Raw genomic sequence first — 25,659 nt, 5'->3', positions numbered from 1 at the left:
TCCCTGTCCTATACTATGGCCATTTCTTACATATTTTGCAATATAAAGTACCCAGAAAATAATTAAGGAAGGTATCAGAGTTTGCTGTTCACTTAGTGCATTAGCTGGTGAGGGTGTGATAAAATTTCTCCCTCTCGGGCAATTTTAAAAAACAAAATTTGCTTCTGTAATGAAATGAAACAAATCAAGAGTCATTCCTGTACTAGAGAAGGTTAAACCAAAACTAGCCTCTTAAAGCTTTAACATATATGACTCTATAGAAAAGTAAACAAAAAAAAAACAACCTTGTATAAATTATTTTATTTATTATTGTAATTAGATCTTCACAATCAAATTGTCTTTTCACCCGTCTCTGTTTTGTTAATGTGAAAACAAATTGTAGTTTTAAGCAAGAGTTGGTTGCCTAGGGAACAATAATTGTATATTCAGTTTAACAGAAATAAAAGAATATTTGTCTTAAAATGCAAGATTGATTGTTACATAGCCTTTCGCCATGCCATTACATTATAAAAAATTTCAATTTCAAAAGTGAAAATCACTTGTGCTGTTTGAGCTTTAAGGGTTGGAATGTTTAAGTGCAACATCAGCTCCTTAAAAAAGCAAAGTGATCTATATAATGTCTCCCCTGCAAGAGGGGATTTAGATTTACAATTAACATGAAAATCATGTATCAGACTTGTGCAGGAGATTCTTCAGCATACCTTATCCAGCTTTTATTCACAGTCCTAATGTATAGCTTTGAAGAGACCTGGTAAGTATTTTCTCCTTGGCAGCCTCACTTTCCCACATCATGGAAGTACAGGTTCGCACATATACATAACATGGTGATAGAAAATAAGATATAGTAAATTAGGTTTCTAAATTTCGGTTCTAAGTCTCCTTGTCGATACCAGTAGATCTAAAAGAAGAAGAATTAAATAAAAATTTAAGTAATAGCCATTGGTTCAAGTATTTAAAATACAACTAATTATTTTTCCCCTGGATGAGACCAATTTTGTATTAATCTACATTCCTGAGACTTAATGCAGCCATAATTTAATTCTTATTCTTTATCATTCAAGTAGTACTACTAAGTTTCCGCATCCAAAATCATACTGTTCCTGTTTGCTCAGTTAACATTGTTCTATGCTCAAACCAAGAGCATCCACCAATCATTTGGCAAGCATTCAAAAATGTGTACCTTTTGGAAGTTTTAAATACAGGGTGGGCAAAAGTAGGTTTGCAGTTAAGAGTATGCCAGAGTTTATTCTTTTGTATATTTTCCATACAAACAATTAAACCTATCTTTCCCCACCCCTTCATTATTTGAATAAAAGATACAGTTCCTTTAGGTACTGGAAGGGGCAACAACTTTTTAATTTATATATAATTCAGGCTGCCAGTACAAAATTGGGCTTACATATGCATGTATTTGGTTTAAACTAAATTACTGTTAGTCACTTCTGGCTTTAGTCTGGGGGTGGGAAGAGAGCATCTCTGGTAGCTTTGTTCCAAAGGCTCCTAAAGTGAGGTGGCCAGTCCTCCCCTCAGATCATAGGACAGCAGAATCGGTGCATTGGAAGTTTGGAGATCCTGTTTAATCTTAAGTCAAATGAGCATATTGCTATTATGATTCAAGCCCTATGTGAGTCAAAACAAATACTCTTAAGGGGTTTACTGTGTTGATTCTGCCTCTTATCAACGGAAATGAAACAATAACCAACTAATGAATGAATGAACACTTGGCAAATACCCAACTGAGGCCTACCACCATCTTTATTTCTCACCTAAAAGAAAAGCTTTGTAGTAAAATTGAAACTGTAGTGACAAGTACAACTGCAGCTCTGGGTTCCCCTGGAGAATTACTTTCATTTGGGTAGGTAAGCACAGAAATTAAAACAGACTTTTTAATTATTAGAAATAAATGCAAATACAGCTAGTGCTGTATCTCTTCCCATAAGAGCAGTAATGGCCTTTCCCAAAGCCTGTTGAGCCCAGTATGCAGTTCTTGAAGGAAGATGAATTAAGTCAAGTACAACAAATCTTTGGCCACCTAAGTCTTTTTAAGTATTTCTTTTTTTCCCATTTTTTAGCACCAAGGGAAGTTTCCCTTTAAGGTTACAACTTTGGGATTTAAGAGAAAAGAAATTCAGATTAAAAAAGAAAACCCTGCAATTAATATTGAGAATTCTGACATCCTTGGGATGGTGGGGTTGTAATTAGAGATACCCTTTCAGATAGACCCAGAGCTGGGAATTTGTCCAGGTACAGCACCCTTCAGCCCTTCAGGATACTCAATTTCAATTCTAAACAGTACTCACAAGTATGCAGGCAGTAATAGTACTCAAAGAGATGCAGACAGCAAAAAATATATTCAATGGTTTGGGAGGTGGTTGAGGGAAAACAAAAGCACTGATCAGCGTTACCTGTATGAAGAGAAATTAGGCCTTAGGAGTAATTTGGTTAGACAATGTAATATAACATACTTCACATTGTAAAATGATATTTATCACCAGATTTGCCTTATGAAATGTTAATTTAATGTAATGTTTAATAAAATACTTGCTTGACTGTTACTTCATTTAGTACTTCCTCTTTCTAACTTTCCTCCTTTATGAAAGGTGACAAAACAAAGAGCAGTATAACTAGCTAACCTCAAAATAATCTCTTCATTAACAAAGATTAAAAAGCATTTTAGCCTCATTCCTAGGATCAATAATTACATTGGGAAAAGTTCTAACCTTTTTGTTACTTAGAATACTCCCAACAAAAAAATATAACCATAACTGTTTTTGCTTAATATTATGAAAAATACTGAAAGGGATTTCTAATGCCCCATGGAGATCTGTTTCTACCATAGATACAGCAATATACCTATTCTTTTTTTTATTAAGAAACCTTGTTAACAAATTGCCTAAAGTTTTCTTTCATTTAATGAATATGCGCCACAGAAATGTCACTCTCAGACTATGGGAAATAGCTTTGTTTTTTATTTTATTGTGATACTACCAACCTATATTATACAGGTTGCATAATATGACCAAATATTTTTAACCCAAAATATGATGAATGTGCTTTAAGGAACAAAGTAAACTTAAGATATTAGCAAAAAAAGTGAGGACCTTTTGGATACTGTATGTACAGAAGGGAGTTGCTGGTAGACACTGACACGTTACTTATTTACTAGGCAAACTCAGAAAAATAAGTTATTTGACTTGTACTATTTCACATATTCAACTATGTATGCAGGTGGAAGCCAATTTAGCTACTCGAGTTACTAATTGCAATTTTCAGTGGTAATAGAATTGAAAAGTCTTAATGTAATTATGACTGGAATGTTTCATGTGCTGATATGCTGGCCCCTTTTAAGTATTTTTTTTTGAAGAGTTCATTGAACCACAATACTAAAGTTTTTAAAACGTTGGCTAAGAGCCTGGGTGAGACACAAAATAAAGATACTTACTAGAATCAATAAGGATGTTAAGATGCCAACAACTAAATTGATGATTCGATCCTGAAAGAGAAAAGAGTTTTTGAGCCATGTGGTAGATCTGTAGCACTTTCAGAAAAGTACACTAGGCACTGCATGATTAGAATGAAGAAACAAAGATCCTGCCCCTCTCTACACATACATAATTGCCAGAAAGGCAAAGTGTACTCTGCCACCAAAGTGTAGAAAAGGTACTCTGGGAAGACTGGGATGTCAATATAAGAAATATTCAAACCTATAGGGAATTTTTGTGAGTTTATTTGAGCCAAATTGATAATTGCCAGGAAGCAAAATCTCAACAGATTAAGAAAATGCTCCAGAGAATGCCAGTTTTGCACCTTAATTTATACATTACAATCAAAAGAGAAGCTATAAGTGGGTTACATGAAATCTACTTGTGACAGATTAGGGAGGCAGGAGAAAGCAAAGCAGGGAAACCTCTGGGATTGTATAAAAAGTAAAATGATAGATGGTTAACAGTCAACACTTAACAATGAGGGATTTGTGGTCTCCACAGAGTGGTGCCTCTGCTTTGAGGGGTCTGGAAAAAGGAAATTACTTGGACATTCCAAAGGTATGTTGTTATAGATGAAAAAAAAACACCAACAGGCTTATTGGTGAAGGTGAAAACTGACCTTTGTCTGGGGAGGTTTTTTTAGCCTAGGACAAGACTACCCACCATAAACTGCTTTTAATTAAAAGTTTTAATTTCAGACCATCCTATGTTTGTAACGCCACCACACAGGCCTCCTGAGATTGTCAGGTTTAACATATGGCCCCATTTCATCCACAGGATAGGACATTTTTTTACATTCAAGTCTTTTGAAGATGGAGAAGGATTCAATGGGGAACACTGAGGCTTACAAAAAATCTGTGCTGCTAGAACAGTAGGAGCAGGAGCAGAGACAGGAGCCCTGGGATGGCCAGCCCAGATCCTCGGTGAAAAGAACCGGACTGGAGTGATGTCAAGTGCCAGCATGAGTTTTTTTCCAACTTACTAAATGGGGAAAAGTCTTCAGTATATAAACCCCTGACTGCCTTGTCTTTCCCATCCTTACCCCACCAAACCACAATGGTTTCAAAACCTGGTCGAATCCAATCTTAACTTTACAGGTTAAGGTACATTTAGGCCCAGTGAGTGTGGTTAAATATTGCCTAAAGTCACGCAGCAAGTTAGAAGCAACTTCGAAATTAGGGCCTCTGACTAGATTTAGCTTCATTTATGGGGACTTAAAAAAGTTAAATACTTCACATACATATGTTACTAATATTAATTATGCAGACCATATATATGTATTAAATTACAGAAGTTATTTGTAGAGCTTACAGAATAAGGTCATAAGGACTTAAGACCTGATGAGCAAACACTACTATAAGGCCAATAAAATCAAGCCGTCTTATTTCTGAGAAAGCTGAGCAATCTGTTGTCTTGGTAAAGTTTTAGCAAAGAACAGCAGGATATGGAATCAACAAAAGCTCAGAGATGGGAAGGGTATAGGAACCAGCACAGAACAGCAACTAAACACTCATTTCATAGTGAAAAATAAGAATCCAAAGTTAAGAGGCAGGCAGAGCTGGGAGGCAAGAGTGAAAGAAAGCCAAGAGTTATATGGGGTGTGCCTGATCTAACCAAGGACAAACCACTGTCCAGACCAAGGCCAGTGCAAATCCGTGTGGCATGGTACAAAGGACACTGAATACCTGCCACACCCCTTCTAACCTAGGAAGGCTCAGACCAAATCTTACACCGCCTCAGCTAGAGGAGCCTACACAACACATAGTAGCCTGGAATGCCGACCATCCTTAGAGAAGAGACCCAGGGGCTAATGACTGGTCACTATTCCCACACAACACAAATTTTAAATATGTGTGTGTTTAACATAAATGTGTATATAGTCTATTACCATTCTACCTTGTGAAAAAGGTTCATCTAAACTTATGATCTATGCTGAGAAGTCAAGAGTATCTGCTCTCATCTCTTTATAATCTCCAGAGATTTGCAAAAGCTTAAGGAAGTCTGCATACCTGCCGACATTCCTCTTACCAACAGAAAGAGGCCAGTGAAGATGTTCAGGTGAGAGGTAGCCAAGAATAATCATCTCCAAACAGCAAGCTGCCAACCAGGATCAAAGTGTGTGTGTGTGTGTGTGTGTGTGTGTGTGTGTGTGTGTGTGTGTGTGAGAGAGAGAGAGAGAGAGAGAGAGAGAGAGTGTGTGTGTGTGTGTGTGTGTGTGTGTGTGTGTGTGTGTGTGTGTGTGTGTTGGGGGAAGGGGATAATGGTGAGGAATAGTAACTATGCCAAAAGTTTTTGCATATCTTTTCTAAAAGTCTTGGGATGAAATGGTATTTTGAGAATAAAACAGGCTCAGGGAAATTGAAAACTTGCCCAAGTTCTCAATAACAATGAGTGATGAAGACAGGATTCAATGCCAACAGAGCAGATTCCACTTATCCTCCTCACTGGAAGAGCAACCTAGAATGCTACTGCTGGTCTAGACAAAGATACCAAGTGGCAGTTAACACCTCAAAAAGCCTATTGGCAAGGTATTACCATAAAGTGTTATTACCGTGAAGTGTTTTATCTTCCAGGAATGAAGAGTTCCTCATAAGTGATTTTTTTTTTTCAGATTGTCGGACTTATCCATGTAAGCCTAACTGGTTTTAATCACTCATGAAAATATATCTAAACTAATGACTACTACCCTACTTGCCTTCTAGACAGTTCACCAAATGGAACGCTGAGTCATCTACATGAATACTGGTTACTCTATTGTTACAACGCAGTCTCTCTGGACTCCCAAGATGGGATGAACTATTTGGCAAAGGGCAGGAGAGTTTCTCACAAGGGTATTCTTTCTCCAAGCCAAGACCTTGGATTCAGACCTTCTGCTATCAAAGTAACCATGAGTACAGGCCAAAAAAACAGTTAACTTTGGACGACCTCTCACTCTTCGGCTTTCTTCTAAATGCTTGCTACACAAAGTGTGTTCTGTGGGCCAGCAATACCGGCCCCAGCTGAGAGCCTGTGAGAAATGCAGAATACTGGGCCTTACTCCAGACCCACTGAATCAGAATCTGCATTTTGCCAACTCCTCAGGTGACTTTTGTGCACATTTAAAATTTTAAGAAGCACTGCTCTAAAGTTTAGATTCTAAATGAAACCATTGTGAACACTGATTAGGTCCAAGTCAAAGGTGAGAGACCTTTCCCTGGGCCCAGAGATTGTTTTTCAGGGCTTTACTAGCTCCCCTAGCTCCCAATCTACAAAGATTAAAGAATAGAGAATAACTAAACAGCCAATTAATTAGTATTTCAGGAGTTTTAGAATTGATAGGCTCCAAATCAGAAATAGAGTACTTGGGGGGAAAAGACTACTGAATTTAATCTTTGCTGTTATGGAATGAACTGAAACTCAGATTATTTCCACTAGTATAGCTAGTCCCTATTATTTTAATTTCTCACAGAAACTAGTGCTATCTCCTCCCCAGTTTTATTACCTTTTTCCATCTACCAAAACCATTCTCCCTTCCCAGAGCCTTAAACTTGATACTGTTGCTTATTTTCACTCCCCAAGGAAGGTTGACAGGATCAAAACCAGCCTTGATCCTTACCTGCAGAGAGGAGAGGATAGGGAATCAGGATGTCCTTCCCAAAGACAAATACTCGACAACAGGTTGAGAACGAGTCTTAACTCATATGCATGCAGATATGAGCACATGAACATAAAAATTCTCATGTACAGTCTTGAGAAGGATTCTGATATATAACAAGTTATTTGTTTATTTAAACATTATCTCAATTATATTTCAATAAAAGAAAAATCCACCTATATTCCAGACGCAAACACACAACAATGAATAAAACTGTCTCTACCTTCAGGAAGTTTATACTATCCAGAGCGCCAGAAGGCACTTAGGAGAAAGGAAGTGAGGTTCCTTGGCCGTCAGGGAGGGAAGAGCAGGAGGAGTAGGAGCCACATCTTCATCTTCCTTTGAAATGGGGAAGAAGAAAAAAATAGACATACATGCAAATGGCTTCTACCTGTCCAGCAAGTAAGGAACACCTTACCTCCATTTACCAACGGGTAGCTAGATTCAATGACACAGGTAATGGTAAGGTCTCCTATCCAATGCTTTATGCAAAATGCAAGCCTAGCGAGCAGTTCAAAGGTCTAAGGATCCTTACACCAATACAAGTGGTCCCTGAAATTAGAGTCAAAAGACCAAGGTTTTCATGGAGTTCTGCCAAGGCTAGTTGTGTAACTTGAAAAGGATCCCTTAACCCCGTGGTTGGCAAACTGCAGCTCACGAGCCACATGCAGCTCTTTGGCCCCTTAAGTGTGGCTCTTCCACAAAATACCACAGTCTGGGCGAGTCTATTTTGAAGAAGTGGCATGAGAAGAAGTTTAAGTTTAAAAAATTTGGCTCTCAAAGGAAATTTCAATCGTTGTACTGTTGATATTTGGCTCTGTTGACTAATGAGTTTGCCGACCACTGCCTTAACCCATTTGGGTCTATCAAATCAAATGATCTCTGGTCCCTTCCTGCTTCAATTTATGGCTCAGGATCATCTATCACCACTTGGGCCAGAGTAGAAGGCCAACTCCCCAGTTATCAAAAAGTAGAAGCACCCCCACCCAATCTTGCTTGGTCAGTCATTAGCCAGCATCTTGCTACAAGACAGCGAACCCCAAACTGTTTCAAATGCTCAGCTGTTTAATGATAGCCCTGGAAGGAAATGGGCAATAACATCCCAAATAACCAAACCTGGCAACTGTCCTCAGCAACCTGGAAACATCCTAGTAGACAGTTTGAAATGCTAAGAAGAGTCATATCATGTTTGACCTTCTATTTCCACAGCAATTTATGTTCTGCCTGCTTCCAAATGGACTTAAGGACTTGTGCTACTCCAGTAAAACTCTTAACCCATTTAAGCAACAATAAAAAGAGCAAGAAATAATTTCTAAAGGGGTTTTAGGAATGAAAAGAAGAGTTTACAGGAAAGAATTTCACTAAAGAAAACTTTTCTGCTTTAAGTTTAAATGTTAGTAGGAAGATTCCTGGCAGCCAAGTGGGAAATTCAAGGGGGTTTATAAGTTTTCACTAACAAAAGCAAGCATGCTGGGTCACAAGAGGCAAACTTCCCTTGGGTCTACGCAGAGTTTGTTGCCTGGGTCTATGCAAATACGAGGACAGAACATGCAGCTACTTCATCCATAATAATTTCTTATATTGACCCGTAGAAAAGCCAAAGGCATCATGTTCCCAAAGGAGTAAGGTGTGGGTGGTGGTGGGATGGCTGACATGCCACACTCCCAATGTGACCGCTCATCCTTCAGAGCTCAACTCAAACATCACCTCCTGGGCACCTTCCTCTGGCCCCACCCTCAGGACGTGAGATGTTCCTGTCTCAGGGCTCCAGGATCACATTACCCACGTTACACTTCTTGCACCAAAATAAAAGGTATTGCCTGTCTCTTCAATGAGGACTGGCGGTTCACTGAGGTTGGGGAAGACAGCCTACTGTTTTCCTTCCTAGATAGTGGCACACTGCTGGCACTCGCGCTGTGAAGACGGTGAACTAGAGGATTCACAGACAGCATTTTCCTACAGTGCCTCTCACAACACAGGCTGCTCCCCTCACTCACCTTCCTCAGAACAGTGAGTGGCCTTGCTGCTCCATGAGGGACACCCAGCAGCACAGAGGCTAGGCCTGGTCCTGTTGCCCAAAAGGACATGTCTTTGCCAGCCACGAAGGCCCACATCCAATGGAGGCTCCAGGCTAGGCTCCACTGACTCCATGGGAATTACCCATAGGAAACCAGCCTGCGCACAAGCCCAGTTACGAGGGCTCTGCTACAGCAGGACCAGCACGGGTGCCAGAGGCGTGACGGCACTCCTGCTGAGGAGCTCGTCTTCACGCCCGGGAGAAGCGGAGCAAAACAGAGAACCCTCGCAGAAGAGAAAAACCCCGCATGGACAATGCCACAAAGACATTCCCTCCGCACTCCAGAGAGAAGGTGGGGAAGGGTTAACAATGAGAGCTCCATTTTTGGTGTTACAGGACTTCAGATTTAACGGACAAAATTTCCAGCCCGTATGTCATATGTGAAAATTAACACCCTGTCAATTTTAAAAGGCTTTTAACCAAGGTGTGCCTAATAATTAAATTAACAGGGAATTTTTTGTTATTAATTCCCTGTTATTTTTAACATATTTTAGCAAATAGGCCATATGTTGAAAAAACACCTAATTTTTTGCTGACATAAATATTACATATTTACAACTATATCCATATTTAAATCCAAAAGTCACCACTTGTAAACAATGTTCAGTGAATGATTAGCACATTATCACATCGCATCGGTTCTGTTGTCACGGGATGTGACTTTCTGAAGCAGTTTTAACAGGTGCAGGTGATGTTCCCACGTGATGCTAAGCCACGCCCCAGCCATGTGCATTTGTTTACTCGCAGTGACTGGTAAATGCACACATTTACTAGACCTATTCAGTATAAATTTAAAATTACAATAATACATAGAGAAAACTTTTCTGTGAAATTAAAACTGCCATAAATACTTAATTTTAATTACACAACTATATCTACAACTAATTTGTCAAATTTTTAACATAGGCATTCAAAAAACCTACTTTATTATATAAGGGACTTTCAGCTTTAATGGAAACCCCCTTGACTGAATTAGTCCTTTATATCAAGGTTTTACTGTACATCTTTCTCTGGGACTCCATAAAAGTCCTTCTCTTCAGACAACATCACAGGTAGCCCTATAGACCCACATTCCCTCTCCAGGTGTTCTCAGTCCTACAGGGTCAGTCTTTACACTCCACCCCTGCAAGTCCTGTCAGTCACCCCACCCCGACCCTGAAAGTCTGTGCCATGTGAGCACCCTGTTTCTGGGACTATAGCATTCTCCCATGCTGGATTTCCCTTGCTGTCTGTCTCTGAACATTCTCCCCAACAGAGCCCTGCTACCCACAGCTCATCCCACATTCACGGGGCCAGAAGTGGGGGGCAAGGCACTCCCTGCTCCCCAGGCCAGGCTGACAGGGTAATTTCAGTAATATCCTCTGCTATGGTGTGAATGTTTGTGTTCCCCCCCTCCCAAATTCATATAAGGCTCAATGTGACAGTATTAAGAAGGAGGTGCTTAGGTCATGAGGGTGGAGGCCTCATAAATGGGATTAGTGCCCTTATTTAAAAAATAAAAGGCTCCGGAGAGCTCCCTAGCCCCTACTGCCACGTGAGAATACACTCAGAAGTCTCCAACCCAGAAGAGGGCCTTCACCCAGCCCTGCAGGCACCTGACCTCAGACTCCCAGCATCCAGAACCACAAGAGAAATACTAGTCTATGGTATTCTGTTGGAGCAGCTGGAATAGAATAAAACATCCTCAAGTTTCTGAAACATATGTGCCCAGGCAGTCTCATGCCAACTTCTTCCCTTCTTCTCAGTTACCTCAATTATTTCAGCGCCTGCTTTGCCACACCCCTCTTCCTCCAACCCTCTGCTCTACTGCCTCAATCTGGACTTCACCCACATCCACTGACTACATCATCCCAACCTCTGACCGGAGGGCCTCCCTACCAATCTCTGACCGTGGAGTCAGCAGTTTCAGCAATGCACAGAAGGCTTCCTGGTGGCTATGCTCATCTGCTTTGGATGCTTTGAAAACCCAGCCCCGAGTCACCCTCAACACCCCAGTTGCTTCTGTGCTGGGGTGAAGCCTTGCTGTGAAACCTTCAGACGGTCCTAACTTAACTCCCAGTTTACTCGTCAGCCGCCTCCTCTGCACTATAAGGGTCCTGGAGGCTAAGGGCCATGTCTGCCATGCGACTGAGAGAGCAGAGCTGCCACTACCCAGAGTGCAGATAATGTTCTTCTGAATGTACAAAGGTGTCACCGTATTGGTGGAAAGTGGCACTGGTCATTTCCCTCGGCCAATCACAGTGCCAGCATAGACTAGATGCTCAAATGTTAGCTAAAAGAACAAACTAACTGAGTTTACCATAAATTCATGTTTTGGGCTGAGCTTTCACTGTTTTTCCATGGCCTTTTATTTTGGGTTGACTCTGTCTCTTTCAAGAAAGTAGTTAGAAGCTCTACCTCAAAGAGGTTCCTGGTACCACTCTCGAAGACTATACAGCAGCAGAAATTCTTACACACACAAAAGGCCACAAAAAAAGAGGAAAACTCCTCCCCTATTTTCATTCCTTCCGGCTTGAAGAGGACCAGCAGGTGATCAGTTTCTCTACCAATCCTGTACCCATTCTCTGGCTCAATTAATTATCTCTGACTTCATCTCTACATTGAATTTCTTCCTTCATGGAGTTTTGGCCTCAAAAACTTCAACTGCCTCAACATTAGAAGAGCCTTCTATCCATCCTGTTTCCAACTTGGATGCTAAGCATTCATTCTCCACTTTTTTTCACATGCTAAGTGTTAGGAAGTTAGGAAGACAATAAAACAAGGTCAAAGAAGAGTAACCAGGGTGGAAATTGGGGGCTCAGTTTTAGTCAAAAGAATTTCCTCTGATGATATGACATTTGAGCAGGGGCCTTTATAAGAAAAATAAATGAAACATGTAATGACCTGAGAGAAGGATCTTGCAGTGCCAAGGCCCGGAGGCAGAAGTGAGCCTGGGAATTAAAAGGAAAAAAAGAAGGCCAGGCCCAGCTGGTATGGCTCAGTGGTTGAGCATTGACCCTTGCACCAAGAGGTCACTGGTTCAATTCCTGATCTCAGGCACATGCCCAGATTGCATGCTCAATCCCCAGAAGGGAGCATGCAGGAAGCAGCCGATCTAAGATGTTTTCTATCTGTCGGAAGGAAGGAAGGAAGGAAGGAAGGAAGGAAGGAAGGAAGGAAGGAAGGAAGGAAGGCATATTTTTTAAATACTACTTTAAAAAAAAAAAAGGCTAGGATGACTGAAGCTTATTAATAAGAGAAAGAAAAACAAAGATTTGTTTAATGCCTATCTTCCCTGCAGTACATCTATGCTCCATGAGAAAAGATATACTATCCAGCACAAAGGACATTTCCTGAGATGAGGTATTCATAACAATGAATAATTGAGTAAAAAAAATGTACATGCACAGTGAACAACCTAAAGCCTCCAGAAGAAAATCATACTCCTTAGCACAGCATTCAAGGCTCTCCACCCAGCCCCGCCCTTCCTCTGACCTTGCCTCAGTTCAAGAGTCCAGTCACAGTGGAACCATCACAGCCCCTGGCCACTTCCTGTGCTTTCCAGCTCCTACCCCTTTGACACAAGCTGGACCTCCTGTGTGGGACTTCTGGTCACCTCCTCTTGTTAAGTCTTATGTCCAGCTTCTAGGTCTAAGATTCAAAAACCCTCTGATCTGATGTCTCCTGGAGAATTACTCCCTTCTTCATGCTCCCTGGCACTTGGCTCATCCTTTTATTAAAGGGTTCATCCCTTTAAATTCAGTACTTATTATCCCTAGCCCTTATTATCTCTAGCCCACATGTTCTTCGGGTCACTGAAGACAGTGACCGTCTTGTGAGGGGGAGAGAAGGAAAGCAATCTAGTCAGCATGTTGGACATGTCCAAAGGGCATGACCTTCCTTCCCACCTTTGTTAGCCTACAAGGAGTGATTCACACCCTTGAGCCACATCCAACAATTTTGCAATTTTGCGTCCAAACTTCTTCATTTCCCGATCAAACATAAGGGTTCTCGTGCCATAAATAAAAGGCCAATTCTCAGAAATGATTTTCCTTTTCTTCTTCCAAATCAATTGTCAGGAAAACTCTGGAAATGGCCGGGTGGCACGCTTAAAGGGCAGCACTCTGGGAACACACTTACCGAGAGGATGTGGGAGGAGGTTTGGGCCCAGCTGAGCCAGTGGGTTTAACCTGGGTCCCCAGAGGTACCTGGCTCTGACTCAGCAGGAGCCTCCCCTCACGCTGGCACCAGGGACAAGCCTAGGGATAGCGCCCACTGGGTGGAGAGTGAGGGACACCTTTTCTCTGATCAAAGGTTCTGTCCTTCGGAGGCTTGCCAAAGAAACGCCAGACGGAGCGGTGCCAGCGGATGCGTGAGAAAGGATTTATGAGAATGCAGGTCCGCCCACACCTGACAGTCTCACGCTCTGAACTCTCAGTGTATCCACATCCTCCACGGCTTTGTGTAGCCCTGAACACCAACTTTCCCCTCACTTCTCTCTCGACACAGTAAGTACACAGACGTTTTTAAATGTTTCTCTTATACCACAGATTCACATTTTGAAGTATCTTTCCATTGTGAATGCTTTTGTATACCCATTCCTGCCAGATTCTCTTTCTCACAGATACATGCCCTTGAAATATATTCTTTTCACTGAAGCACCATTTATGAAAATCAGATTACAGCAACAATAGAAAACAAACCTATTCCACATGTTTAAGGGGCAAATGATCCCTAGAGTTGGTAGTAAAGGACCCTGAGGTTAGGAGATAACACATGACTTATTCTCTTACCATATGCCTGCCTTGACCCTGAGGTTAGGAGATAACACATGACTTATTCTCTTACCATATGCCTGCCTTGCAAAAGTCACTTAACTTTAGGCCTGAATTCCCATATTTGCACAATGGTCAAATATGCAGGGTTGCTGTAAGGACTAGGAAATACTACACATAAAGTGTCTAGAACAGAGTACTGACATTAACAGAGGATTGGTAAATAGTTGTCAATATGGTGTCAGTGTTAGTTCTACCACATCTAATGCCCATCTCCCAATGAGATGAGGCTCCTCAGGGATGTGTGGGAGCTGAGTGGGTGCTATGTCCTGGACCCACTTTGTAGGGCAGCCCCAATTTCAAATGCATTCCATAATTTCCACAGAAACACATGTCCCTATGGCAGTTCATTAAACATGGTCACCTATACATGGCCTATGGATTGACCTTAAGGGGAAAAATAAGATCAATTTGGTAGATCCAGCCTATTATCACAGACCTGGAAAACCCATCTACAGAGAAGAAAACCCAGCAGACCATCCACTTATGAAAGGCCAGACCTCAGTGTAAGTGTTTTTATACAATACTGTACGTATTCCTACTACCGGCCTTTTTGCGGAAGCTCAGCAGGGAGAGGGGAGAGTGAGGACCTGAATTGCAGGAGAGCCTGAAGCACCACTTCCTGTTTTGGTATCAGCATTCCAGGTTTCTTTCTGAACACCAGCTTCCGCCTGTTACTGATGTTCCAGGATCTCCCAAGAATGCAGGTTACTTTTTGGTGATGCTAAATTCTCACTTCACTGTAAACTTAGTACACATAAAATCAAAGCATTGTGCCTCGTGCTATGGAGAACTGAGGGCACGGCCTCCTCCCCACCAGGAGTGTCTACTCTGGTCCAGAGACAACCCATATATAAATCCCTCAAAGCACAAGGAGCAAGTGCAGGAGCGCCTCTGACTGCCAGGCTTGTAGGAGCAAAGTGTGGCTGCAGGCTGGTTGTAGGAAGGTTCTGAGGTGGGAAGTTGACTGAGCAGAATCCGAAGTTTGGAGAAGACAGGGCGCTACAGAAAGGAGAACAACATTTGCCAAGACAGGGAGGCAGCTAAAGGAAAGGGGTCCACGAGAAGGTGCCAGCCTGGACTGGGCTTCCATGGAGCCTGGGTGAGATCCGGGATGTCAGCCCTCCCTCGGCACCAGCATCCTCTGAGGAGCTTTCTAAAAACACAGATGCCTGAGCCAAACCCCCAGAGCGTCTCCAGCCCAAGAAACTGCAACTAAAGTGAGAGGCAAGAGGACAGCTGATCTGGTCCCTTGGATGACTAGCTCTCCTCTGAGGATCGCCCCGAAGTTCTGTCAAAGGAAAGAAGCTAGAAACCCTGGGAGAACAGCCTTTGGGGCACTGGGCAAGGGAACAGGCAGCTGGCAGACACAACAATACGAACCACAGCTTTGTTCTTAATAAAGCAAGCAACCCCCACACCCTTCACGCCTCAAAAGGCAAGAAGTAGCCCTCTAAACTTACACTAGTATTTGCAGAAGCCAAATGCCCCAAGTTTGAATTGCTTGAATTGGACTACACATCATAAAAAAAACCTTGTTTTACACCTTAAAAACACACACACACACACACACAAAAAAAAAAAAAAAAAAAAAAAAAACACACACAGGAAGAGGAGGGAAGGGTACATGGAACGTTTGCCTTGCAACCAAAAATCTGAGACTCGGGGCCCAATTCCTTGCCCCCTACACAGAGGTTCCCGTCCAACATTACCTGAGTCCAGTGATGTGCCTTCCTCCAAAGTCACTCACTCTTCTTATATCACATCCAAGTAGGAATACAGGGATAACTGTCACCACCCTTCTTAAAGGATGAATCACTTACTTGGTGACTAGTGAAAATCAATAGGCTGGTCTGCAAACCGGTTTACACTACCTCCCACCAACTGCACTAGATTTCTCCCCAGACAGAGCCATCCTCTCCTTCCCCTGCTAGGTTCACCAGTCTAGACTGGCTGACATGATTTCTGATGATTGGGCAGTGAGCTAGCAAATCAAGAAATCAAGACCACCTTACAGGCCCCGAGGATAACTTAATGCCCATCCATCACATAGAAAGATTACCCCAGGGGTGTGTTGTCCTAAAGCAGGGGTCCTCAAACTGTTTAAACAGGGGGCCAGTTCACTGTCCCTCAGACCGCTGGAGGGCCGGACTATAGTTTAAAAAAAAACTATGAACAAATTCCTGTGCACACTGCACATATCTTATTTTGAAGTAAAAGAACAAAACGGCAAAAACACCTGCATGTGGCCCTCGGGCCGTAGTTTGAGGACGCCTGTCCTAAAGCAAACTTCTAAAGGTAGCCCTGGGCAAGAGAGGGGGGAATACCTCCAGGTTTTAGTTCACACTCTGGGAGGGAAAGGAGGAGCAGGGGATGGAGATTCCTTGGTAACACTTTCAAACCCTAGAAAGTGTCCCTTGAATACTCCTGGGTAGGAGGGGGAGATAAGAATTGGGTAGGGCATTGTGCCAGTGCTAAAAGACTTGGCCACCAAAACAGTACAAAAAGCACTACTCTCCAACTCGAGTCCCAATGAAAATTAGCATATTAACATATTCTGAGAAGTCCACAGACTATGGAACCACCCTAACTAATAATTCACTTGCTTTCAGACTGGGCTGTCCAATACAATACTACTCTAACTACATGTGGTTACTGAGCACTGAAATGTGGCCGGTCCACACTGCGACAGGCTGTAAGTGAAAAATACGCACCGGAGTTCAAAGGCTTAGTATGAAAAAAAAGTTGTAAGACTATATATTTCCATTTATATTGATTATATAATAAAACAACTGTATTTTGGTTATATATTAAAATATTTTGGATGTATGGAGTTAAAACTAATTTTATCTATTTATACTTTAAAAAATTTTTGTTGTTGTTAATCCTCCATTGATTTTTAGAGAGTGTATGGGGGAGGGGGAACATCAGTATGGGAGAGACACATGGATTAGTTGCCTCCTGCACACGCCCCAACCAGACCTGGGATCAAACCTGCAACCCAGGAACATGCGCTTTCCTGGGAATCGAGCCAGTGACCCTTTTGTGCATAGGCCGATGCTCTTAACCACTTACTTTTTTTTTTTAATATATATTTTTATTGACTTCAGAGAGGAAGGGAGGGATAGAAACATCCGTAAGAAACATCAATGATGAAAGAGAATCATTAATTGGCTGCGTCCTACACACCCCCTAATGGGGATAGAGCCGGCAACTTGGGCATGTGCCCTTGATTGGAATTGAACCCGGGACCCTTCAGTCCGCAGGCTGATGCTCTATCCACTGAGCCAAACCGGCTAGGGCTGTTTATACTTTTTAATATGGCTACTAGGACATTTAAAATCAGGTGCGTGGCTCACATTATATTTCTACTGGATAGTGCTTCTTTAGAAAATGCGAAGCTACAGCACATTAAAAACCTCAGATATCCTGGATTGCCACGGCATTTGTGCCAGGTTTGCTTTTTTCTAAAAGAGAGGTAATCTATCCCAGAACTTGGGACAGATAAAAAAGATGAAAAAAGCATTGAGACATTCTGACCAGGGTGTATAAGATAGCCCATTTAGCATTATGTAATCCCAAAGGTATCAAGGAATGAGGGAATTACTTCTTAGAAAAACTGAACAGCTTTCCTTCTTTGTCTTATCCCTTAGATATTTATGCAGTAATAGAGAACTGGCTACTTTTGCCTTTCATTCCATGACTCTATCTGTAAAGTTATTCCTAAATATGCTAAAGAGTGAATACAGTTGGAGTTCAGTGCCTGAAATCATTGTGTGCAGCCAGTACAGAGGAAGGCAGAAGTTCCCTCAGGGTCTGCCCAGAAGGGCGCTGCTCAGGGCCCAATGGTTATATATTTATTATTCCCTAGTACAGTGGTCGGCAAACTCATTAGTCAACAGAGCCAAATATCAACAGTACAACGATTGATGGGCCAAAGAGCCGCATGTGGCTCGCGAGCTTTCACTCACTCCATGACCATGGGTGGCCACTTCACCAATTTCCTGTGAAAGGGTAATAGGTCAGTCGGTGAATGTCTACCGTGCTTTTGAAGTACTATACCAGTCAACTCATGAAAGGGCATTGGTAAAACCTAACCAGAGAACTAGTTGTGTGACTGAAAAAGGTAACCTGCTTTGTGGTTCAGCTTCCTTAGTTCTAACAAGAATAACAACACACATCTTACCAAGGAATCTGAGGATCAAAGGAAAGAAAGCTGAATCCTAGCAGTTGCTGGCACTAAGCAAGAACAGTTTCCCTCTAGACTCCTCTACTCTGTGGGCTTCAGTCATCTTTGCCTTAAAGTTAAGGTCTAGTCCTTTCTAGATTTAAAACTGAGGAATTAAGCAGTACAAATTGGTAGCTGCAGAATAGCCACAGAGATGTAGATTACAACATAGGGAATACAGTCAATAACACCAAGATAAATAGATGCGGGGCCAGGCTGGGGGACCCCTCTGCAAAGTATATGATTTTCTAACCACTTTGCTGTACATCTGAAACTAATACAGAACAATATCACATGTAAACTAATTAAAAAATAAATTTTAACCCTTTGCACTCGCTTGTTTTCTCGATTCCTTTATTCTACTCGGGATTTAATTTTTTAAATACCCCAGATTTTACAAAGTGCGGCAGTAGAATAAAAAACTGGAGTTTCTTTTCATACAAACTTATTTATTTGGATTTTTTTTATATTTCAAATTATTGATACATTCAATAACCGTCACACTCGACATCCGAGTGCAAAAGGTTAAAATAATAGAATTGAGAGGCTGTATGTCTGGTCAGTTGTTATAAGGTAAATATAAGAACTCAGAAGATCTGTCACACTATGACAAGAAGTGGGTTTTCCCCTTTCTAGATTTTTCTCCTCAAAAGTAGTAGTTCACGAATATTAAGTGTCACTGGGAAGTGACTGTTGTGTCCGTGTCCTGGCATCTGAGAGAGAGCACACTGGGAACACCTGGAGGCAAGTGCCCCTGGAAGGTTTCTCGGGGCCCAGGAATCCACCTGCTCCATCAGTGACTGTCCTGCACGGGGCTGCACCCTGTGACGTGTCCTGTCCTTTCACTGCTGAAGCCCCATTCCTGTGCCTCGCCCACTTCAGGTCCTCAAGTTCAATCATCTGCTGTCTTTGAAGATGGTTCCTCTTCTTCTTCAGGCCTAGCACCTACTTACAACATGTCTTCTCCATCCTCAGACCATCCTGTCTCTGTTCTGTACAATTCCCCCATATCCAATCACAGAGGGTGATCAAAGGAGCTGTGAGTAGCTAAATCTACTGTTAAAATGCCTAAAACAGCCTGAGTAATATCAGGGCTATATACTCTTGGACTAAAATGTATTCAATAAACAGAGACATATTTGGAATAGCAGTTTTTGGACGGATTTCAAATGGATCACAGGCAATAGGAAACTTAGTCATTGACTATTTAGGCCCAAGCAAGAAAACACCAATATTTCTAAGTATCGATAAAATTAGCAAGTCCAGCCCTAGTCGGTTTGGCTCAGTGGATAGAGCGACGGCCTGCGGAGCAAAGGGTCCTGGGCTCCATTGCGACAACGGCCTATACCTCGGTGGCAGGCTCCTCCCGGGTCAGGGCCCCGGTCCAGGCTCATGCAGGAGGCAACCAATCGATGTGTTTCTCTCACATGGATAGTTCTCTCTGACTTTCCCTCTCTTCCACTCTCCCTAAAAATCAATGGGAAAAATAGCCTCGGGTGAAGATAAATAATCAATCAATCAACAAGTCAATTACCAAGTCATCTACCTCAGTACTCAAGGGCTATGGGGCTAAATGAGGTCAGAACCTGCATTCCACAGAACCCCAATCTGTGTGCCAAGGCCCATGGGGGAAACAGCTGGGCCACCAGATGCTCTCCGTCTGATCCCTTCAAGCAACAAGCTGCCTCCATTCATTCTCCAGGCTCCAAATCCGCTTCAAACTCGTTTAAAGGCATTCCTATCTAAAAGCTCAAGGCCACCAGACACTGAATGGAGAAGCTATCCTAGGGTCTTCCCCAAGCTTCCCCTCTGACCCCTCAATACCCCGTCCACAACACAGACCTAATGGTATCACATTGTTCACATATTTCCTCCACCTCGCTGGGCTCCTTGGACCCCGGGGCCTGTCACACAATGCTCAATAATGTGAGCAGAAAGAGAAACATCTGCTGGACTAGAGCCGTCCTTCTCAAGCCAGGTGCGCCGGGGGCTGCGATAATAATGCAAAGCCACAAGATAAACAAGGAGCATCTTCCTCGACTTCAGGCTTAAAACACTTTCTTCTTAAGACACTTTAAGAGAAAGCAAAATCCACATGGAGTTTTTTTAAAAAAATAAATAAAGTAGTGGTCTTGTAGCAGGCTGGCAGCTTCCAGATTCAGGGCCCCGCCCCAGACTGCGGGGTGTGCAGGTCCCTATCCTGTCCCTGCCCAGGCTGAGAAACCCAAGAGGATGTGGGTTCCCGTGCACCCAACTTTTTGAGAGACTGAAAGCAATGTGTCAGGGATCCAAGGCCACTTCCCAGGTGAAACCAACAACAACAACAAACACAAAAACAAGCTGATCTTGCCCAAACGACTCCGAAGAAGAGCGCTGGGGCCAGGAAAGGGCGCTCTCTTCCTGGCCCGGCCCAGGACATCACAGGATGAGGCTTGTAAGAAAACAGACTTGGGGAAAAGCCTAAAATAACGTGCCATGGGGCTTGGGTGGGCCCAGAGACCCTGGACCGCTTCCTGGCAGGAAAGTCAACAAGAAACTCTCACTTCTCGCCTCGGCAGCGAACCGTTAATGGCCCTGGACCAACAGTCCTCAGCAGCACCTCCGGGGAGGGGCGGGGGGGGGGGGGGGACCAGGCACGGAAGCCTCTCCAAGGTCAGCTCCCCGGCGGCGAGTGTGCAAACACCTCCCACCTCCGCCCTCCACTCAAGGGCCCCAACAGCCCAGAACTGGGCGAACTTCCCTCGGCGCCCGCCGCCGGGGCCCCCCGGCCACCCCCCGCCCCAAAGAGGGAGCCGAGTGGCGGGGCAAACACCTCGAGGGGGAAGCGGGTGGCGGAGCCAGCTTTCTCCCTGCAAGCGCCTCCAGGGGCCGCGCAAGGAGCCCGCCTGGACGGACGGACGGACGGACGGACGGACACACACACACACAACCCCCCCCCCCCCCCCCGCCGGGCCAGGAGCCCCTTCCCGCGCTCACCCTGGCCGACGTCTCCCCGAACAGCGGCCGGTTGTCCAGACCGCTGGTGCCGTAGGTCCTGGTAGAAAAGTCCTCCATGTTGGGGCTTCTTCGCTCTCCCCGAAGTCACTCAGCACCGAGCCAGCATTCCCGCCCGAAGTCTCCGGTCCGGGCTCCCCGCGCCGCCTGGTCAGCGGGGGGCACACATCGCCGGCCCCGGGCGCCCGGGCGGTCCCGGCGGCGGGCGCTCAGACGCGGGGGGCCAGGCCGCTCCGCCCGAGCCCCGCTCGCCGCCGCATCCTCAGCAGCTGCCGAAGGAAGTGAAAGGAAACACCTGGGGCCGACTCCCCGCAGGGCGCCCCCGCCCGGGCCGCGCCGCGTCCCCCCCAAATCTCAGCGCCGCGCCGGCCGGCCGGGCTCGGGCCGCACGGGCCGCCGGGCAACGCTCCTCGCCCGGCCGCTCGGCGTCCCCCTCGGCCCGGCCACCCGCGACCCCCGGCCCGCTCCCAGCCCGCCCCCAGCCCGCGGGCGCGCAGACCTCCCGGCCCGGGGGAAAGTTTTCCGGGGAGAATTCGTTACGAGCCCCCTCCTCGAGCCCCGGCACCCCGCCCCGCCCCCGCCCCCAGCTCCCGGCGGCGGGAGAAGTGAAGTTGGTGGCCGAGCGGAGCCTCCCGCAGCGCTGCGGGGGGGGGGGGCAGGCCGGCCGCTCGGATCCCCGCGTCGGCTGCATTACCTTCCGCCGCTCTCCTCGCGCTCCGTGCGGAGAATCCCGCCTCAGCCCCGCACAGACTGGCCGCCCTTCCGGGGCGCCCGCCCCGCGCCCGCAGGCCACACCTCGGCGCCCCCGGCCGCCCGCCCGCCCGCCGGAGAGTCCCGGCCGCGCTGGGGGCCGCGGGTCCCGCGTCCACACCCGCGCGGGACTCGGTGCCGAGGCTGGGGCGCGCGGGCCGGCTAGAGAGCTCTCGGGCCGGCGGAGAGCGGGCGCACGGTCCGGTCCGGGAGCCGCGCGGCGGGTTCCCCTCGGAGCTCCGGGCCGGGACCCCGCGCCGCTGTCGCAAACCGACTCGGCCCGCCCAGGCCACGTCACGGCCGCGGCTGCCAATCCCACGCGCCGGGGCGACGCGCTGGCCGCGGAGCGTTCGTTCTGGAGGTGCCGGTTGATGCCCCGCGGGACGGCCGGCTCCCCCGCGGCTCGTTTCGGAGCCTCTTAGTCTGGAGCGTCTGCGCGAGCCACGGGAGCAGAGACCGTGTCTGGGGACAGCTTTGCATGGGGCTGAAAGCATCTGAAAAACACAACCTCCCCAGTGTTGGCGCAATAGGACGGAACGGGGTCCTTGATAAATTTGGTTGAGGGTATGGATGTCTGGTTTTGCCTGTGATAGGGGGCCTGTGTGGTTCGCAGAAACAGTCGGGAGGTGATGAGTGCGAGGTACGTGGACTTGTCTACTCATCCTGCCAGAGCAGGTGCTGACTAAGCGTGTTTGCAGCCACAGGGAATGCGTGTCTGTCAACCTCTTCACTTCTTAAGAGAACAGAGAACTGGAGGTGGATACACTTCTAGGCAAGCAACATAGCACCGCTGTGCACGTGGGTCATTTATAAGCATACGACACCAACACAGGCAGGCTAGTGTCCCTGGACACGCCAACTCCTAGACTGAAGAAAGCGCTCACGATATTTGGGTGCACGCGGAGGGCCCATGTTGGCAACGAGAGTCCAAGCAAAGATTCTGGGTGGTCCCTTAACAGTTTAGGACAAGGGATGAGGACAGGATGGACACCTGGCTGTAGGTTTGGAAGTTGCAACAACTGACTAGAATCAGGTATTGTGCATATCTGATCTACCAGTTATGTGTTTTATAAATGATCTCTTTGTTCAGGACACTTGGTTATAACAGGAATTTTTACCCAGAATTGTTTACCCAGTTCTGTTAGAAAGTTGATTGGCCCAACAAATAACTTCCTTTTACTCATATTCAGCAACATTCATTCACAAACACTTTGAAGACAGGCAACCATCAAACTTCAATTCCACAGACTATGTGATCTTGGGCAAGTTATCTAGCTTCTTTTGAGCTCCTTTTTATGTAAAAAGGGAAGATTGATAACAATAAATGAAACTAGAATATCTAACTTCATACATATGTGCCATGTATTTTATATATATATAATACATGGCACATAAGTATCCAAACGGTTGTCATAAATAGTGATGGATGCTATGATCTGGACACTATGGGATGCTATAGGTGTATGTAGGGCACCACAGCCTCAGGTGGCAGGGGAAGCTTCCTGGAGGAGCCTTCTAAATCAAGACACCCCCCCAAGAAAAGAGTATGATTTAGCTAAGGTAAAGAAGAGAGTCAAGAAGGCTGGCCAGAGAGACCAGATGCTGGTGTAGGGTACATTTGAGGAGAGGTTGTGTCAGGGATAACCACCCTCTCTTTCTAGAGCTGCTTGGTCTCTTATCTCATGTCAATTTTGTGCCTCTGCTCCATTCCCCCCCCCCCTAAGAACCAATTTCATCATGATTACCACTCCCCAAAACTTAAACTTAAATAAGGCTTTACCTTGATTTAGGGCACCAAATGGGGAAAATGGATCTTGAAATTCCACTGCCCACCACTGCTTTAGCGTTTCCATCTCTATTTTTTAGTTCAGATTCACGTGAGAAACTTTGGTCCGATGAGTCCAGATTATGGATTGGTTTCTACTTGTATCAGGTTCTCCATACCCAACCAGCTAAAGCTGGGACCAGATAGAACATATCTCTTCTAAGGTCCACCCATTTCAGCAGAGCAGGATAGAGGACATTTAAATAAAACACATAGTATGTGTGATAGTCAGTGACAGGTTATCCAGTGTCTTGCCACTGGAAGTGTGGTTCCCGGACGACCAAACTGAATCGCCTGGTAACTTGTTAGAAATGCAGAGCTTTAGTCCTACCCCAGATCTACTGAATCAGGATCTGTATTTTAATAAGACTCCCAGGGGATTTACATGCACTTTGAAGTTTGAAAAGCACTTCTTTCATACATCCCTAGTTTTATAAATTGGACCACAGGCCATATAGATGACCCTCCCAAATACCATAGCTCTTCGTATTTTTTTTTTTTTTTTAATTGTGCTTCCGCCACTCATTTCAATGCAACATTCGGACCTTGGTCATCATTCAGAACTGCACCATGTTGGGAATATGTCCAGAGAGACCATTTGGTATGCCTTGTCCTCCGGTCCTTCCTCTCACTCTTATCGGTCCTTCAGCAACTTCATGGTCTCTGATCCTTTGTTGTCTTGACTTTCTCCCTGTGGATCTACTCCCTTGTTTTCACCTTCTCCCAACTTAGATTCTGTGTTCTAGCACTGCAAGTGCTATTTTGATAATATCCTCTTCCCTTGTTTCATTTATTTTATCACACTTGTGCAGAAAGTCCCCTGAGATATTAATCTATCTGCCTTCTCAACACTTGTGACCAGGTGTCTAGTGTAGCTGGAGGGGAAAAACCGTTCACACTCCTGATTAATTTTAAATTCAGGGCAGCCACCCTCAGCCGTGCCTTAAAACCAGCTGGAAATCCTGTGTTGCCTGGGCAACACTCCCTTACCCTCCTCAGGTGACTCAGTCACCGACTTCACGGGGAAGAAAGGGAAGCCATCAAATGGGAATTCCCTCACCTCCCAACAAACCTACACATTCACCTACATCCACCCTCATGCATTCCTCCTTCCCTCCAATTAGAGTGGGAGAGGTGCCTGTCCATCTCTCACGTTTAACATCCCATTGCATTCCACAATTACAGAGGTCACACTATTATGAAGCATGCTCAGTTTCAACTGTGTTAAAAAAAAAAGTTAAAAACTTTCTCCATCCTCTCTTGGTTGTCTATACAGCCATCTTTCTCTTCCCCTGCTCCCTTGAAAGCAGAATCTGTCTCCCAATATAAAGGCGGGGAAATTCCAGGTGTTCACTGGCTGAAACTTCCTTGCAGCTGAGGGTAGGGGTGTGAGTTTTACAGCCAGGGAGCCACTAGGGCATGCGTCTGTTGGGGGATTTCAGGAAGGTTTGCTTCCTAATGACGGGAAGAGAGGCACATGAGGAGAGCTATCCCTCTGGAGGCTGCCATGTGAGGACAGGGTATTCGGAGATGCTTCATCATCTTCTGACCACGAAGAGCAGCCAAAAGTATCCCCAGAGAAGCCAACGAGAGTCTAAGCCTGTGAACCACCCACATCTGGGCTGCTTATTATATATCCTGTGTGTGTGTGTGTGTGTGTGTGTGTGTGTGTGTGTGCGCGCGCGCGCTCACACTTTGAATGGGAGGGTCTCTATTGTGTAAGTCACCGTTATTTGGGTATTCCCATGCTTACAGCTGAAAAGACATTAATACGTTTTTAAAGCCAAAATGTATATAACAAGCGAGGGTATACATAGGTTATATGCAGATACTATGCCATTTTATATAAGGG

At 45.0% G+C, this 25,659-nt stretch overlaps 2 protein-coding genes across 3 annotated transcripts in view; one reads left to right on the top strand and one right to left on the bottom strand.

The window, feature by feature from the left end:
* The window catches only part of DMTF1 (cyclin D binding myb like transcription factor 1), a 50,016-nt gene extending 45,688 nt beyond the window's left edge, over positions 1–4,328 (top strand). The window contains exon 19 of the mRNA XM_054725911.1: positions 4,263–4,328. The gene's annotated coding sequence lies outside the window, so the exon portion shown is untranslated. The remainder of the gene's footprint in view (positions 1–4,262) is intronic.
* TMEM243 (transmembrane protein 243) lies at positions 283–22,248 on the bottom strand. Of its 2 annotated transcripts, XR_008558061.1 has the most exons (6): positions 21,927–22,248; positions 21,215–21,501; positions 3,443–3,493; positions 2,301–2,405; positions 702–898; positions 283–403 (listed from the first exon to the last, which is right to left on the bottom strand). XR_008558061.1 is itself a non-coding variant. In XM_054725912.1 (5 exons), the coding sequence occupies exons 2-5, from the start codon at positions 21,290–21,292 to the stop codon at positions 776–778; spliced, it is 357 nt and encodes a 118-aa protein (XP_054581887.1). In that variant the 5' UTR covers positions 21,293–21,501; positions 21,927–22,248; the 3' UTR covers positions 283–775. The 2 variants fall into 2 exon arrangements, 1 of the variants encoding a protein (XP_054581887.1); XM_054725912.1 differs by having other exon boundaries at positions 283–898.
* Between the last annotated feature and the right edge of the window lie 3,411 nt (positions 22,249–25,659).

This window comes from Eptesicus fuscus, chromosome 14 (assembly GCF_027574615.1).
Source record: "Eptesicus fuscus isolate TK198812 chromosome 14, DD_ASM_mEF_20220401, whole genome shotgun sequence".
NCBI lineage: Eukaryota > Metazoa > Chordata > Mammalia > Chiroptera > Vespertilionidae > Eptesicus > Eptesicus fuscus.
Note: the sequence above shows the minus strand (reverse complement) of the source record. Positions and strands in the feature narration are given on the sequence as shown.

What these genes read in the sequence shown, in the direction of transcription:
- TMEM243 (XM_054725912.1), bottom strand. Translation starts at nt 21,292, where the DNA reads ATGGAGGACTTTTCTACCAGGACCTACGGCACCAGCGGTCTGGACAAC. An exon ending in TCGGGGAGACGTCGGCCAGG is followed by an intron (nt 3,494 to 21,214) that starts GTGAGCGCGGGA and finishes TTTCTCTTTCAG; the next exon opens with GATCGAATCATCAATTTAGT. An exon ending in TAACATCCTTATTGATTCTA is followed by an intron (nt 2,406 to 3,442) that starts GTAAGTATCTTT and finishes CTCTTCATACAG; the next exon opens with GTAACGCTGATCAGTGCTTT.